The sequence below is a fragment of the Lissotriton helveticus genome, chromosome 3_1 (genome assembly GCF_964261635.1).
Source record: "Lissotriton helveticus chromosome 3_1, aLisHel1.1, whole genome shotgun sequence".
Taxonomy (NCBI): Eukaryota; Metazoa; Chordata; class Amphibia; order Caudata; family Salamandridae; genus Lissotriton; species Lissotriton helveticus.
Window position 1 is genome coordinate 1,139,412,258 of NC_136061.1, and position 16,653 is coordinate 1,139,428,910.

Genomic DNA, 16,653 nt, shown 5'->3' on the forward strand with positions numbered 1-16,653 from the left:
AAAAACACATTTAGTTAATTAGATACTAATCGCAACAGGCAGGCCACACATTATTGATGGCTAAACCGCACCGTACACAAACATAAGCAAACAGACTGTCAAATGGTGATCTCTGTCCTGGCAATATCAGTAATCTAATGCCCCACCTAGTCAGTTCTCCAGTGGACAGTAGAACCTTATAATGGTAGAGGGCAGCACCTAGGTCTTGTAGAATAGACTTATGCTCTTTACAACATTAATTTGCTCTCTCTTTCAGTCTAATTACCTGTACACCAACACAGCCAAGAAGATGCATGACAAATTCTCTGTGGTTATGGACACTCCAGAATACAGAAGAGTGCAGGAGCTGAAAACACATCTCAGCCAGGTAAAAGATTTTTCGTAAAGCACCTTGTGTTTTTATCAAGTACAGTATAGGAAATTACAAAGTCAATTTTGAAGGTTCCCTGTTCAAATGGTTTAAATGTACATTTAGTAACGGATCAAACCGTTGCATTCTGCAATCACACGGATTGATGCAAGTTTTAGGCCCTCATTACCAGTAGCAAGGTAAATTTCACTGGAATGCACACAAGAGGTTATGTAAAAGTCAGTTCTAAATTGTGAGGTATTTACCACACATGGTAAATACAGCAAATTGTAATTAGGACTCCCAGTTTTATGGTATTTATTTTTCGACATTTCTGTCTGTAGTTATCCATATTCATTTTTTGCAAAGCTTTTCTGTATTTCTCCATTTTTATTTTGTGTTTTCTGTATAAATGAAGCTGCGATGGGTATCTTTCCACATTAATTTATCTAATAAATGCATACTTGCATTTCAATGTCCAAAAGGTTTCAGCAGTATACATTGCAAAAGCGTTATCTGAAATCACTTGCATTGTACCATAGCTTAAATAGCTGTAGATCTGCACTTAACTAAGCTTAACCGGTTCCATGCTGATGACGGAACCGCTCCATCATCAGCTGCGGTGGCGCTGTGCTGATGACGGAGCGGTTCCGTCATGGCCCGCCCGACGCGCCTGCGCGGCGCTGATTTCGCGCCTGCGCGGCACGTTCTATTGAGCGGGCGGGGCCATGACGAAACCGCTCCGTCATGAGCACAGCGCAACCGAGGCTGGTGACGGAGCGGTTCCGTCGCCTGAATGCGCCCGCCGCGCGGCCCCCCCACCCCCTTAGCGCTGCGGCGGAATAGCCGCCGCAGCGATGTGGTTAATTAGGAACTCTGTTGTCTTTTGTAATCTCCCTTAACGCTCAATCTGTACACCTACTGACCTGGCACTCATGATTGACAGTAGAAGAAAATAGCCAAAGAAGGCCTAGATTCCGTATTTCTCTGTATTTGAAAAGAAATAGAGACAGTAAAAAAAATAGTTTTCTGTCTGTATTTATCTGCAAAAATCAGTAAAAACGGAAAACTGGGAGCACTAGTTGTAATAAAATCCTCAAGATGGTGTGATTACCATGTTCTTTCCTCACAGCCTTAAATGAGGCCCTTAATACTGAAAAATGCTCGGAAAACATGCTTTTAAGGTGCCGCTGCAACTTGCTTTCAGACAATAATCCATCTGCATCTAAAGCCTAATCCCCCATCACTTCCTAACAATGTGTTCCCTCTTTAGGTCAATGGGCAGCATTTGAAAACATAACTTAAATACCTGAAACAGATTAATATTTTGGAATATGTTAATAAAGATACTGCAGAATAATTAACAGACTTTAAAAAATATATACCTTAAAAAGTACAGAATGAGTTTTTACCCTTTTTCTCATTTCAAATATTTGTTGCTCTGTTTGCATGCCATTCTTTATGCACCAATCAATGTCCATCATATCAGGTAAATCGAACATTTTGTATTGTTTGGCTGTAACTTGTGTTGTAAATTATTATTTCTTTGACTTAGTGTTAAGAGTGTGGCACTAAACAATACTTTGTATGCCTGGAAATATTTCCCCTTTCTATTTCTAATTACTTTGCATATGTTTTAGGTCGTCTACAGAGCTGAAGGAAATAAGACTAAGGAGAAGTTCACATCAATTTTGGATACCCCTGAGTTCCTAAGAGCGAAGAAGGGACAGGAGATCCAGAGTCAGGTGAGCACCTTGAACAAATGCAGTGCATTGCAGTCTTTTGTCATCATGTACCAAGTAGGGGTTACATTAGGAGACATGTACCTAACATTTCCTGTTATGTGTCTTCTCAACAGTACTTGTACGTGGATGTGGCCACCAAGGAGAGGCCTCATCATCATGCTGATGGACAGACCCAAAGCCACAAGCATGCTAGGGACGTCAAGGACTTGATCAGTGAGGTGAGATACACACTTTTTTATTTAAGACCTAGCTAATAACACCCTTCTTCACTGGCACAATGCTCATGGTGACTCCTTCAGCACATCTATATGATGTTCTCAATTGGATGAGTCTCATTCAGCTCTTCATTCTTTTAGTTTGTAAATGCTTAACATCGTTCTACCAAAATATTGTGTCAAAAATATCGATCACAAAAATATAGTCTTTCTATACATATAAAGGTAAGTACAAAAATAATTAACAAAAATATCATTTTATACTAATAACGAAAAATCTTATACAAAAATATAGTTTTTAATATATAAATATATGTATATATATATATCGTTAAAAATAGTAAATATTTATATATGTAACATTAATATAGTTTAATTTCATATGTTTACATGATATTTAAAGATATATAAACATATACTTATTTAAACACACACACATGTGTTTATGTACATGTTTGTAATGTAAAGCTGTAACAAAAATATTCATTTTAATTCATATTATGATTGTAATTTTTTTAATGTACTAATATAACAAGTACCTATATATATATATATATATATATATATATATATATATATTTATGTGTCTATATATTTGCACATGTACATATACAAAATAAAAATAAAACCTATAACAAATACATTTGAATTGTTTTTGAAACATTCACATTTTAATTATACATAAGTAAACAATAGAAAAAATACGTCTTGCAAAAAATATCTTAAAAATAACACATTTCTGCATATAAAAATATAAGATCAAATACACAAACACGTTATAAAAATATATATTTCAAAAATATTAACAAAACGTTTACATTTTAGAAATAATAAATATACTATTCCCACTCCATTTGGTGCAACAGTAGGGAAAGCACACTTCTTCCTGTCTGTCCATCTGTAGGGACTGTCTGTTGGACATAGGAGGAGTCAAATATATTATTCCTACTCCAGTTGGTGCAATAGTAGGGAAAGCGTTGGACTCAGAAGGGGTAAAATTTACTATTTCTACTCCGGGTGGTGCAACAGTAGGAAAAACATTGGACTCAGGAGGGGTAAAATGTACGATTTCCCACTCCAATCTCTGCAATAGTAGGGAAAACGTTGGACTGCAGTGGGGTAAAAGCTACTATTCCAACCCCAGTCAGTGCAACAATAGGAAAGGTTTTGGACTCAAGAGGTGTAAAAGTTGCTATTCCCACTCCAGTCTATGCAGCAGTAAGGAAAGTACTTCACTTATTTTATTTATTTATTTATTTATTTATTTATTTCCGGATTTGTATTGCGCATAGCTGCCCCAGCGACGGGGCATCCCAGCGCCACCAGAGACGGAAGACAAGAGCCCAGGAGTGAAACATCATTGTTAAACAGTAACGAGACAGGTCTTTATGGCTTTTCGAAATGCCAAGTGATTCTGGATTGCTCTGATGGGAGCAGGGAGCGAGTTCCAAAGTTTCGCCGCCAGATTGCGGAACGAACGCCCAACAGCTCTGGCTTTCCAAACTCGAGGAGTACAGACCAGCGCTAGGTCGGCAGATCTCAAAGGATGCCCTGGCACATAGAACTCTAATAGATTAGATAGCCCCAAAGGTGCCTGGTGGGTCAAGATCTTGAGCGATATGCAAAGAGCCTTAAACTGAATGCGCTCTTCGACAGGCAAGCAATGAAGTTTAGGGAGCACATGCGTAACTGAGCAAGATCTCGGAAGTGCAACCAGAATACAAGCCACCGGATTCTGAACCCTCTGCAAGCGCTTGATGCTGGCCTTATTGGCGCCCAGATAGAGGGAGTTACCATAGTCCAGTCTGGACAAAATTGACGCCTGGGCAATGGTTTGACGCATCTTGGGAGGAAAAAAACCCAGCAGCGGTTTCAAACCTCGCAAAAGCCCAAAAGAGACCCCTGCCACAGCTTTCGATTGAGTGTCGAAAGTCAGGCCATTGTCGAACCACACACCCAGGTTCTTCACAGCCTCCTTGGGCAGGTGGGCGGGTTTAAGGTGATCCGGCCAACACTGCTCGGACCATAACTCCCGATCCTTCCCAAACAATAAAATCTCGGACTTGCTAGCGTTCAACTGTACACAGTTTGCCGCCATCCAGTCAGAGACTGCTAGAAGGTCCTCTTTGAAGTTGCCCTAGTTGATACCGCATTTCTTAGAGAAAGCGATCACCAATTGGGTGTCGTCGGCATACGGCACGAGTGACAGCCACATGCCCTTTGCCACCGCTTCCAGGGGTCTAACATAGATGTTGAACAATAGAGGGCTCAGTACTGAGCCCTGCGGCACCCCCTGATGCAAAGCTAAGTCCTGTGAGTGAAAAGGTGTCACAGAGACTTGGAAAGACCTCCCCTCCAAGAAAAACCGGATCCAGTCCAAGGCCGCATCCCTGATACTAATTTCCTGGAGGCGTTTTAGAAGTATCGCGTGGGAGACGGTATCAAACGCGGCACTTAAGTCCAAAAGGACCAAGGCTACTGAGTCCCTGACATCCAGGCTACCCCGGATGCCTTCCGTCACTACCAGCAACGCGGACTCGGTGCTGTGACGTGCTCGAAAACTGTGCTGTGACGGGTCCAAGATAGCTCGATGAACTTGGACAGAATATAATTCACGTGAGATTCCGCCAGCTTTGCCAAAAAAAGGAGCTGGGAAATAGGCCGATAGTTGCCTGGCTCAACAGGGTCCAGAGAAGGTTTTCTTAGCAGTGGGATGACTTTAGCGTGTTTCCACGCCCCAGGTACGAATTCTGACAACATAGACAGGTTGACCAGGTCTATACTCACGGGAGAGATCAGGGAATGAAACTGGCGAAAATGGGCGGGTGTCAAAGGGTCGGCCAGCGAGCCCTATTTGATTTTTGAACAAAGGGACTCGAATTCCTCGGGTGAGAGGGGAGGAAAAGATAACAACATTTTTCCCACCGTAGGGCCAGTAGCCCCCGGTACCTCCCCCTCAGTGGGCAGGGCCACCGTAGGCAGACCCAGGTATATCTTCTCTACTTTATTCACAGAGTGCCTTGCCAGCTCATTACACTGATGGTTCGAAGAGATAGGGGAAACCACAGTTGCGCCCTCACTCTTCATACCCTTAAGCAGGGAGAAGACTGTCTTAGCGGGATTAGTGCTAGCCCGGATTTTATTGGCCACGTACTCAGCTCGTGCTCTCCGAATGAGCTTGTGGTACTGCTTAACAGCCTGACGATATTCAATCTTTGCTGCGGCGTCATAAGAGCATCGCCAGGCACGCTCGAGCTGCTTGCAGCCCTTCTTAACTAAGGTTAGCGAGTCGTTGAACCAAGGATTGGATGGCCCTCGACCCTTCCCCCCCAGTTTAGCCGGGATACAGCTGTCCAAGCCTAGCGTCAGCCACTCTTGAAAACGCGTCTGGCGGTAGCTGAGGCCTATGACTAGATAGGCAGGCAGAAAAAAAGACCCAAACCCAACTTATGCCAGGGGCGTTTAAAGACTGGGGCGGGGCAAATCACGTCAGCTTTTCCCTGCAGCTGTAGCAAGAACGAGACCAAGAAGTGGTCTGTCCAAGCCTGCGGGACCGGCGGATAGACTTTTAAAGGACTAAGATTAGAGAATAAAGGGTCCAATAGATGGCCTGCCACATTGCCACATGCGTGCACTCGAGAACACGCTGTGCCAGCTGATAGGCCTCTAGGCCGGCCAGAATGCTGGAAATCATGGCTTTCCCATAATTCTCAGGATGGTGGTTGAGATCCTCTAGAATAGTGAAATTCCCAGCCTTACTTGCGAATAATACATCTTTGTTCAGTAGATCGTCCCTGAACATGCTCGAGGGATCAGGGGGCCGGTAGATAAGGAGGCCGGACACAGTAAAATTGTGGTTCAACGTGATTTTAAATAGAGGACTTTCACAGTACACTATGTTCTCCTTACACAACTATAGACATCCCTAACAATCACTGCGATACCGCCTCCTCTACCCCCCTCTATTTACATTCTTCAGCACATAGCATTGAGGAAGAGCCAGAAAAGGCTCTGCCACCGAGTCTTGAGTGAGCCACGTCTCCGTTAAGAACAGAACATCCAGAAACTCATCGGCTAAAAGATCAAACACCACGGCATGATGTTTCGCAAGGGAGCGACAGATCAAACTGAGAAACTTATACTCCGTATGGTCTGATGGACATGGGACAATTAAAGGAGCTATCCTGCGGGGCCCAAGGTAAAGAAGGGCAATTGATTTCCAAGGTCAGGAGCTCCTCACGCGAATACCTGATAGAGTCCGCGGGAAAATGCGCAGGGGTTCTGGCGACTGGAGACGGTCCGGGGCAGATGGGCGCAGACAGGCTTGCCTTTGGCACGCCCACTGTGCGCGTCCGCAGCTGTGCCTGCATTTTTACAGTCCGGGCAACAACAGCTGTCCCGCTAACCTTCACCCCCCCCATGATGGCGGACTCGCTCCTGCCGCCCGAGTGAGCTACAGCCTTTCACCTCGCCCACCACCCAATAGCAGCTCTGTGCCCACCCGCAATAAACAAAAGTGCAAAAACAGGTAAGTTTTAAAAACCTGATCAATGCGGTGCAATGTTAAAATAATTAAAAGATGCCTAAATCAGCGTCAGAATAGGAAGAGCAACAACCAAGTTAGAGCTCCCGGCACACGCCACTTCAAACACATACCATATTCTAATACGTGTATTAATTGATAAAAACTATAAACTATCAATATAAAAATTATATATATATATATTTTAAAAATGATTAAACAATTTACATAATTTAAAAACAATAATATCAGATAAAATGTTGTTAATTGATTATTTAATTAGATACCCACACTGTACTCCCACATACCTAGCAGCTCAAATTTAAAATTTAAAAACATAAAAAATTCGAACAATAACAATTCCTATTTGTAAAGCGCAAACATATCACCCCTTAAGGGTTTCAAGGTGCTGGGGTCGTCGGGTAGATTAAGTGAGCTATTGTAGAGAGTCACATGATGCTGAGCTGAGCTGCCACTGGGACCGTGGATCAAATCGTGAGCCCACACTCTGGAGTCAGCCGCTCTAGCCGCTACACCACACTTCTCCTTAACCCAATTAATAGCTTAAGTAATAAATAAAATATTGAATAATTAATTGTTAATTGATGATTACTTAAATAACCTCCCACCTTATCCTTCTAAAAACACATCACACACCTAATATATACCTTAAAATACATATTTATTAGATCATTTATATAATGATAAATATATTACATATTTTAATTAAAATTAATAATTAATTAAAATGTAAGATTTAATTCATTAACTTCACACCCTATGACCCTAGAAACCCAACATCCCACATTTAAAATATAACTTTAGCAATATAATAATTACGCACTTTACATAATTAATTTTCAATTAAATAATTAATTAATAATGAATCAATGATTACTTAATTAACTTTACACCCTATACTGCTACAAGCCCATTAACCTGCACCTAAAATAGAAATTAAAAAATATAATAACACATTTTACATAATTATCAATTAAATAATTAATAATTATAAATTCATTATTCTGTAATTAACTTCCCACCCACTACCCCTACAAACCCAACAACCCACTCCTAAAATATAACTTAGAAAAATAATAATTGCTCAATTTACATTATTAATGATCAATTACATAATTAATAATAATTTAGAAGTAATTATGAATACATTATTACTTAATTAAATTCCCACACTATGCCCCTGCATGCCCCTGCAAACTTCACAACCTGCTCTGACATTATGACTTACTATTAGTAATTTAATTGCATTATAAATAACTTAAAATTACAAACAATATTTAAAACTTTAACATTAATTATACAAACAGTATATAACATAAACAGTTACAATATTATTGAAACACATAAAGATAATAAAAAAATGATGTTTTACAACTATATTATTGTAAACGATATAACAACAATATTGTTGAAAACAATATTACTTATCTTTAAAAAATCAATTTTTTTGTCATTGACATTCCTGCATGACAATATTTCTGTGACACGATATTAAAAATTCGATATTAGTGTCACTCGATATTTATGACTCGATAAATGTCCAAATACCATTGGCACACAACTAATCCTTGATTACAGTGTCTTCTTTCCCAAAAGGAAGGGTATTTAAATCTAATCTACGTTTACAATAGGTCCATATTCTTAATGGTACTTTCTAGTCTTTTCAGTGACTTTTCTGTCTTCTACTTCACTACTACTTTTTGTTGTTTTAACATGTTTTAAATGTATAAAGCAGTGTTTTACAAATACCTAAATTATGCCATTATAAAAGAACAATTAAAGCTACAGTGGATACATGAACTAATAAAAATGCAATAATCTGAGAAGCATTAAAACATCTGTTTAAAAGCATACCAAGTATATATTATAGCTCTGCATTTACTGCTGGTGCGCATAAAAAAGTGGGTCTTTGATTTTTTAAGTTTTCCTATCTATTTTAGTTTACATTGCAGCTGCCTGTAAATCCAAGAACCTTCCCCTATGCAGCCCTCTATTGTGGCCTTTATGGGTGTGGCACATTAAGAGGTGTTAGCGATCTTAACCATCACATTGTGGGAAACAAAGATGGTAACATACACTTTCAATGATGACTAATACTAATATGCCTATATTTTTCTATTCTTCTTCTTCTAGAAAAAATACAAAGCACAATATGAGAAGTTGAAGCACAAGTACACCTCAGTTGCAGATTCACCTATTCTCATTCGGGCAAAGAAAGCTTACTTCAATGCCAGTGATGTACGTATTCTGTGTACACTTTGCAATGCCACTGTCCTTTGAGCTACTGCATGCAATGTAGAAATATTAAATTTAAGGTAACTTCGTATAAATGTAATATATTTGAAGAAATTTTTACTACACAGTTTCTAAAACCAAAAGGAAACTAACAGTGCTTGATGAGCATATCACCAACCTGGCTGTGTTGTATCCATATCAAGGGGCCCATTATGATTGCGGACGGACTTGAGTCCGTCCGCGACCATAGAGGAGGAGGGAACCTCCACATGGCCTGCGGAGTTCCCTCCTGTCCTATTAGGGTGTGACCGCCACCCTGGCGGTCACATCCTTTATGTTTACCATTGCGGCGGGTGCTACTTCAAGCTGCACCCACCGCAATGGTAAAAATGCATACTTTGCATTTGTATGCAGAAAGCGGCAGGCACCGTGCGGTGCCTGTGCATACAAATGCAGGGAGGTACCATAGGTACCCCCCATGTGCACCCCCCATCCCCCTTCACCCAGGGGGCCCGCAACGGGCCCCCGCAGGGAAGTTCCACATGCTTTTCCACGGCGGAAAACCCGCCGCGGAAAAGCATGTTTCAAAGCACATCCTAATATGGCTGGCGGTGTCTGAGAGACACCGCCACCATATTAGAGCTTTTCCGCCACGGTTGTAAGCCAACCGCAATGGAAAAGCTGCGGACGGAAACCAGGACCCACCAGCCATCCTAATGTGGCGGTGGGTCTTTGTTGGGTCCGCTGCGGTTTTCCCGCATCCTCCGGGCCAGCGGTGGCTTCCGCCGGCCCGGAGGATGCGGGAAAACTGCGATCCTAATCGACCCCCAAGTGTTTACTTTTATACTGAGTGCAAACGCCAAGATTTCAGATGGGAGATGGTGAGACCACCATTGATTCGGAGACTGGGTCACAAATCACTATTACCTATGATGCTCTAGCTCTCTGTTCTTCTGTAATTTGATTTTTGTAATATGTTTTATTGACCGCTGACATTTTTCCTCTTATCTGTCTTGGTGTGGGCCCATTTGTTTACATATCAACAGCATATGTATATAGGAAGTGGCCACATAAAGTCTATCACAAATTAACTTTATCAGCTTTAGAACCATAAGAACTAGTAAGCCTTGATATGAGTGCAAAACAAGACTTATGAAGACTCAGTAAATTGTCTTCTAACTTAAGAAGACAGGAATAGTCAACCCTGCTCATGAATATCATGACCACAGGTATACAATAATTCTTTAGAAATTTTATGATTCACCACTGCCATCCATATTTAGGAATCAGCCCAGCTTCTGTTCTTTTGAACAAGACCGGCAACCCTCTTATACAAAGGAACATCCCTTCTATCACTTAATGTCCACTCAAGGGTCTTTCAATAACCACATCATGATTAGTGGCCCTGAAATAAAGCAAAACCAACCTTTATACAATGCCTTTTTAGAAGAGATTAGAGTGAGATCAGAGTGATAACCTGGATCAGTGAATTGTAGCGGAACCCGTTAGATCGAACCCTAAAAATGTAGGGGCATATTATCAAGGGGGTTTATCTCCGCTTTTTTGGCTTTAAAAGCCAAGAAAGCGAAGATAAAATTATATCCCTATTACCTAGCTGTTGCTAACACCAGTTAGTGACAGCTAGTAGGAGATAGCGACCATCTTGGGCCCCGCTTTGCATGTCAGTGAAATTTATCACTAATGACATGCAAAGTGGGCGTGCCAAGATGTTAGCGACTTGAAACAGTCGCTAACATCGCTATCTCCTATTACCAACTTTTGGAGATATTCGCGCTAAGCGCGAGTATCTCCAAAAGCTAACACCTGCCCCTGAGCAGTTCTTAGCCATGTTATCCAATGGTAGGTGGATAACATGGCTAAGAGCATTAGCTCGGTAATGCACGAATATCGCTGACTTTTCAGCGATATTCATGCATTTTGGCCGATTTTTATCGCTTTGGGGATAAACCTTGATAATAGCAAGGTTCCTAAGCGATCAAAATCGCCGCAGCTCGGCGATAAAAATATTGCCGCTAAGCCAACATAGGAGAACGGTGATGGATTAAACCCAGATCTTTTGACTGGGTGTGAGTGTTTGATTGATTCAGATGCTCCGTCCATCACCACCCCCTTTTGTACCGCTTTTGGCCGCCATAAGTGTGGCAGGGTATGCTCAGACGTGAGTCCCTTGCTCACTTTGCCACTGGATTCTCAAGCAAGCCGGGCTGAAGACGGCTGGAATGCCAGAAACCGGTCCTCGGAAGCTTGTTTCCGGTCCAGGGAAGACATTGCTTGGCAGTTCGGGCTGGACTGTTCCCATGAGGCACAGGGTCAGACTGATTTGCATATAGCCATGTCTGAACTGGGGTGGCAGAGTGGGCTAAAGAACGGTGATGGATTAAACCCAGATCTTTTGACTGGGTGTGAGTGTTTGATTGATTCAGATGCTCCGTCCATCACCACCCCCTTTTGTACCGCTAAGCCAACATAGCGATAATTATCGCTAGTTGTTGGTAATATGCCCCGTAATATCCCTGTTTTCATTGCTACTAGTCTACAAAAGATACTTCTGCAGCTAATATATTGGTCAGCTGTGTTAAAAATGAGATCTCAAATTCTTTGTTAAAGCCCCAAAGTAAGAGAAAAAATGAAATTAAGCACCAGGATAGATTAAACATTAATATGGCTGCCATTTTATCCACACCATTTTCAGTTCAGATAAACTTTTAAAATTATCTTTATTTTAGTACATTAAATGATGCATTAAAATCGTGGACAGTTGCCAAATTTAGAAATAACAGAAAAAACATAAGATATCAAATTAAACATGATAAGAACATCCTTTCAAACAAACATGGTATGAAGATTTGTCGAAAAAGCATAAGATGAGTGAATCCTCCTAACATTAATTCTAAGAATTTCAATACACTGCTCCTCTCATAAAAAAAGTTTGGGCACTGAAGAATGAGCCATATCAAGGAGTCTACTTGAATACATTGATTCTGGTCTTCCCATCTGTGTTAACACGTGTAGGGATTTATGGAACAGAAGTTTAACTGAGAGTTTTTCATAACTATCAGTAGAAGTCCTTTAGTACAGGTTTTATGTGGTACGAACATTCCACTTTTGAGACCAGTCTGTCTACAGGATTTTGTAACACCTGAAATTCATTACTTAGGGTGTTCAGGAGATTTTCGATGTATTCGTTCAGCTAACCAGTCATATGCCCAGTTATTACTTGTGATTAGGAGAGCTATCGCCCACTTTACATTGCCGCATTTCGTGAGCAAATGGATTATCACATAAACAATTACAATGGCCATCATGCATTGGAACTTAATCATATGGGCTTTCAAGCTCATGACTGGGCACAGATGTGATCTAGCAGATTAACCACAAAATGCAGAATTATAAAGTTACAAGATGCTATGGTAGACCAGAAAGAGAGCAAGCACTATTAAAACCAAAACGTGCATATTAGGCTACATAAACGTGTGTTGAATCGCACTGTATGTTTCCAAATCAGCTTACAAAAAGTAACATAGCTGATGACTTTGTTTACTGGTATTGCCAGGATCTTACCTAATACTGTCTTGCAAAAGAAAGCACTTGTTCAGATGATAGGCGTTTTATAAACATAAAGTTTAATTTTCCATTAAAAGAGGGTCTGTATTAACTAGAACATATTCAGTGGTCTAATATTGTTCAGCTTACTTTGCCTTGACCACAATTGTCCTTGTTCCTAGAGGGTGTGATACCACAATCAATGTTTTGAAACATGCCTACATTGGAGGAGAGTGGCAGACTGACTTCTTCTGATATATACAAAAAATCTGTTGCAATTATATGGATGTCAGCTCCATTGCAGGTGTCAGGTTTCTGCTGAACATATGAGTGAAGAAAGTACATGAGTGAGGGAGACTCTTGTTATAGTAGCCCTTCTTTCTAGTCTGTGATGATGCCATTTCTTGTCCCTCCAGAACCTGTACATATTGTGCAAATGCTTGTGCCAAAAGGGCTTGGATGGCCATTATCTGACAATGGCAGAGTTGATTGTTTCTGAAATGCACCAAAAAAGAGAATTAGTAAACAATCATGCTAGAATTTGTTTCAGCTTAAATCAAGTTGTGTTGTGTGATGGCAAAGACCAACAACTTTTCCAATGACATGGTCAAGTATTTCCTTATACTACTTTCATTTGTAATTTCTGGTATGCCTGAATGATACGAATGATGGGTATTCAACATATCTCTTACATATTTTCCAATATTCTTTCTTTTCAGCTGCGCTACAAGGAAACATTTGAACAAGCAAAGGGAAAATATCACACAGTGAAGGATGCCTTGGACGTTGTCTATCATCGCAAGGTCACTGATGACATCAGCAGTGTACGTGTCATTCATTTTTAAATTAATTCAATATTGATTCTTTTCATTGTCCAAAAGTAGTACTTTCATGCAGTGAAACAGTGGAAAATGATCACTTACCATATCTTTCTAATGAAAGATGTTGCCGGTGGATATGTTTTGCTTCAAAACTAACTTTTAATTTCTTAAGACCTATGGGTTGGTATTTGCCTAATATTCTTATTCTTATGTCCCCAGGTGAAATACAAAGAGAAATATGTGAACCAGTTGGGTATTTGGAGATCCATTCCAGATCGTCCTGAGCACTTCCATCACCGTATGGTCACCGATTCAATCAGCGACGTAAGATTTTTCTTAAAATCAATGAAACTATTTAGCAGAATGGAACATATTCACATATGCATGTGTATACTGGTATACTGTTACAAAATAGCATAGCTGTATTATAAAAATAATGTTGTGAGAGAAACAGAGCATGGTGCTCCAAAGATATAAAAAGAGCACTATTCGAAAGGCAGACAAAAGCTGGGATGGAACAAATGTGGTCAGATTGATATGGATGTGCCTGGAAAGCACATATACAATACTCACTGAAATTCTACATTACATGGGAAATATATATTCAACAACTGAATTTCAAATGTGCCTCAGTGCACTATATTGGTATGGCTGTCAATTATCCTCATTCCATGAGGATAACTATGAAACAGTCCAAATTTCTAACCCAACAATACTTTGCTTGCTGGTTATTTTAGGATTATACTCATGATGGAAAAAATGTTGCTGCCTGAGATACTAGCCTGAAGATATCCTTAGTGACATCAGGTCAATTGTCAGCTATGGTTTGGAAGTATGACATAAAAGTGCAAAACTGTAAATAAATTGAACAAAAACTTATTTTAATTCTAAAGTCAGTGAACGACAAAAAGTAACAGACTGATAACATATTTTACATCTCAGCATAGCAAAAGGGTAATTTAGATTTTGACAGATGCCCCATGTGCAATATTTAGATTGTAAAAAAGAATGTACACTTTTTAAGAGTCTGTATGCTAGTAAACAGTCTGAGACCCTTATGCCAACTTAAGCTAAATGCCCATCTCTGCGCAAACGAGAGTTTGCACAATTGGATCGAGATTACGAGTAGAGTGCTAATTATTACAACCTCCCAGTTTTCCCCAGATCCTATCTGCTGATATTTGTTAGAGGAAAAGATCCCAAAAAAAAACCTTGAGGGGCATATTATCAACAAACAGCGATGATTATCAGTAATCGCGCTTTGCTCGGTTTTTCTTACTGCCACCCATCGCTGGTATTTATCACCGAGATAGTGGGTTATTATCAACGCTTATCTCCAAGGTGATAATAAATCCAGTGATAGCGGGGAAATGCAGGAATATTGCATGAAATCCAGCTATAAAAAGTCAGCAATTTGTAAATCCTTGATAATACGACATGGTGCCCTTAACCTGACAATCCACCGCCCATAGGATAATATAGCTAACTCAGGAATTTTGCAGATGTTAGATTCCAGCGATAACTGGGGCGTAGCGGGATTTTAATTGCCGGTACGCGGGTCCAGGGCATCATTGTAAATTTCGCAAAGCTGCGTTAGCGATGTATTCCCATTAAGTTTTGTGAGGAATGTCTACTATGCATCTCATTAGCGATGCGACCAAAGGTGTTAGTAAAACGGGTGCTAGAACAAGGAAACACGCGCTAAAGCCTGTTAGCGTGTCATTGATAATACTGCAAATAAATTATCGTTGCTTTTCGGCGAAAACGGCCGCTAAAGCTGCGATAATGGGCTTCATAATATGTCCCTCAGTGTGTTAAAAAGTAATTCCATATGTTATTTTCTACACAATACCCCACCCTATACTGCCTAACTCATTATGAAGGTCTACATAGGGCGGGCCCTACATCCAACAATATCCCCCCTTATTGTATCTGGGCGTATGTGAAATACGACCTGAGACTAATTAAGAGCAGCAGCGATGATGAGAATGCCTTTAGAAAAAAGGAATAATTGTAATTTGAGAAAGACATTATGATGTATGGTACTTTATGATAGTTCTAAAGCAGATTTCTACAAGGAACAAGATACTAAAATGCAAGATAGATGTAAGGTATTCCTAAGGTAAGCAACTCCTCTCAAGCCAGGTCATTATAGACACTGTTTCTAGTCCTGGGAATTAGGGTAATAGCTAAATTCAATCTGGATGTTTTGGTCCAGTTTTGCTTCCACTGAACTAATTAGATTAACACACCTCGAATCACTGATTTGTAAATTAAAAGTTCAAGATTGGAGACAGTGTCTGTAATGATCTGGAGTGAGGTAAGCATCCTAAATATTTCTCAAAGAGAGATCTAAAACCAGCATTTAACACTGCAATGAGCAATATGCACATTAGGAATGTAATACCACCCAAAGAGACTGGCCAGGGCTTTAATGGGGTAAATTTCAGTGCAAAAATGATGGACAAGTAAATATTTCTGCAGCACTTAAACCCTTTCCCTCACTGATATAATAAAAAATACAAAGTGAATTTTAACGAGATGATGATGATAGCTTCTGATAAGTACACAGAACGCACATCAATTTTAAGAAAAGGAACAGTGTACAACAGTTAAATGTTTTCTCTTTAGAATTTGAGAAATGCCTCATATATCCAAATGGAATTGTACTATTTTGATTTATCATTTCTAAAACTGTGTTATATGATCTTTCTTTTTGTAGTTTAAGTACAAGGAAGACTTGCACTGGCTGAAGGGTATCGGCTGTTATGTTTGGGATACTCCAGATATGGTCCTGGCAGAACAAAATAAGTCCCTTTACAGCATGGTATGTAATCAAAATATATTTAACTACAAAAATCATGATTACAACAGATTAACATTAATTTATACATGTTCCATACACACATTTGCTTCAGTTACTACAGAAATATGTGGATACATGTTTTTTTTTAACTATTGGTATTAATTCAACAAATGTTCTCCTAGAGTGTTGTTAAAACATAATGTTTACTGTAATTTTATATATTATGTACCGAGCTGCTAATTGAGTTTCACTAAAGAGTCCTACATTTGCTCAAATTATTTATATTTATACCATGTAAATTGAGGATACTTGCTATTAGTAAGGTTCTTAACATATGTTTGGTTTTCAGAATCATGCATTGTTTATTTGAACATA

At 39.8% G+C, this 16,653-nt stretch overlaps 1 protein-coding gene across 1 annotated transcript in view; it reads left to right on the top strand.

The window, feature by feature from the left end:
* Positions 1 to 16,653, top strand: part of NEB (nebulin) — a 385,643-nt gene that overhangs the window by 268,942 nt on the left and 100,048 nt on the right. Inside the window, exons 101-107 of the mRNA XM_078681747.1 lie at positions 257 to 367; positions 1,990 to 2,094; positions 2,208 to 2,312; positions 8,986 to 9,090; positions 13,371 to 13,475; positions 13,692 to 13,796; positions 16,195 to 16,299. Coding sequence (XP_078537873.1) covers positions 257 to 367; positions 1,990 to 2,094; positions 2,208 to 2,312; positions 8,986 to 9,090; positions 13,371 to 13,475; positions 13,692 to 13,796; positions 16,195 to 16,299 — 741 coding nt within the window. The remainder of the gene's footprint in view (positions 1 to 256; positions 368 to 1,989; positions 2,095 to 2,207; positions 2,313 to 8,985; positions 9,091 to 13,370; positions 13,476 to 13,691; positions 13,797 to 16,194; positions 16,300 to 16,653) is intronic.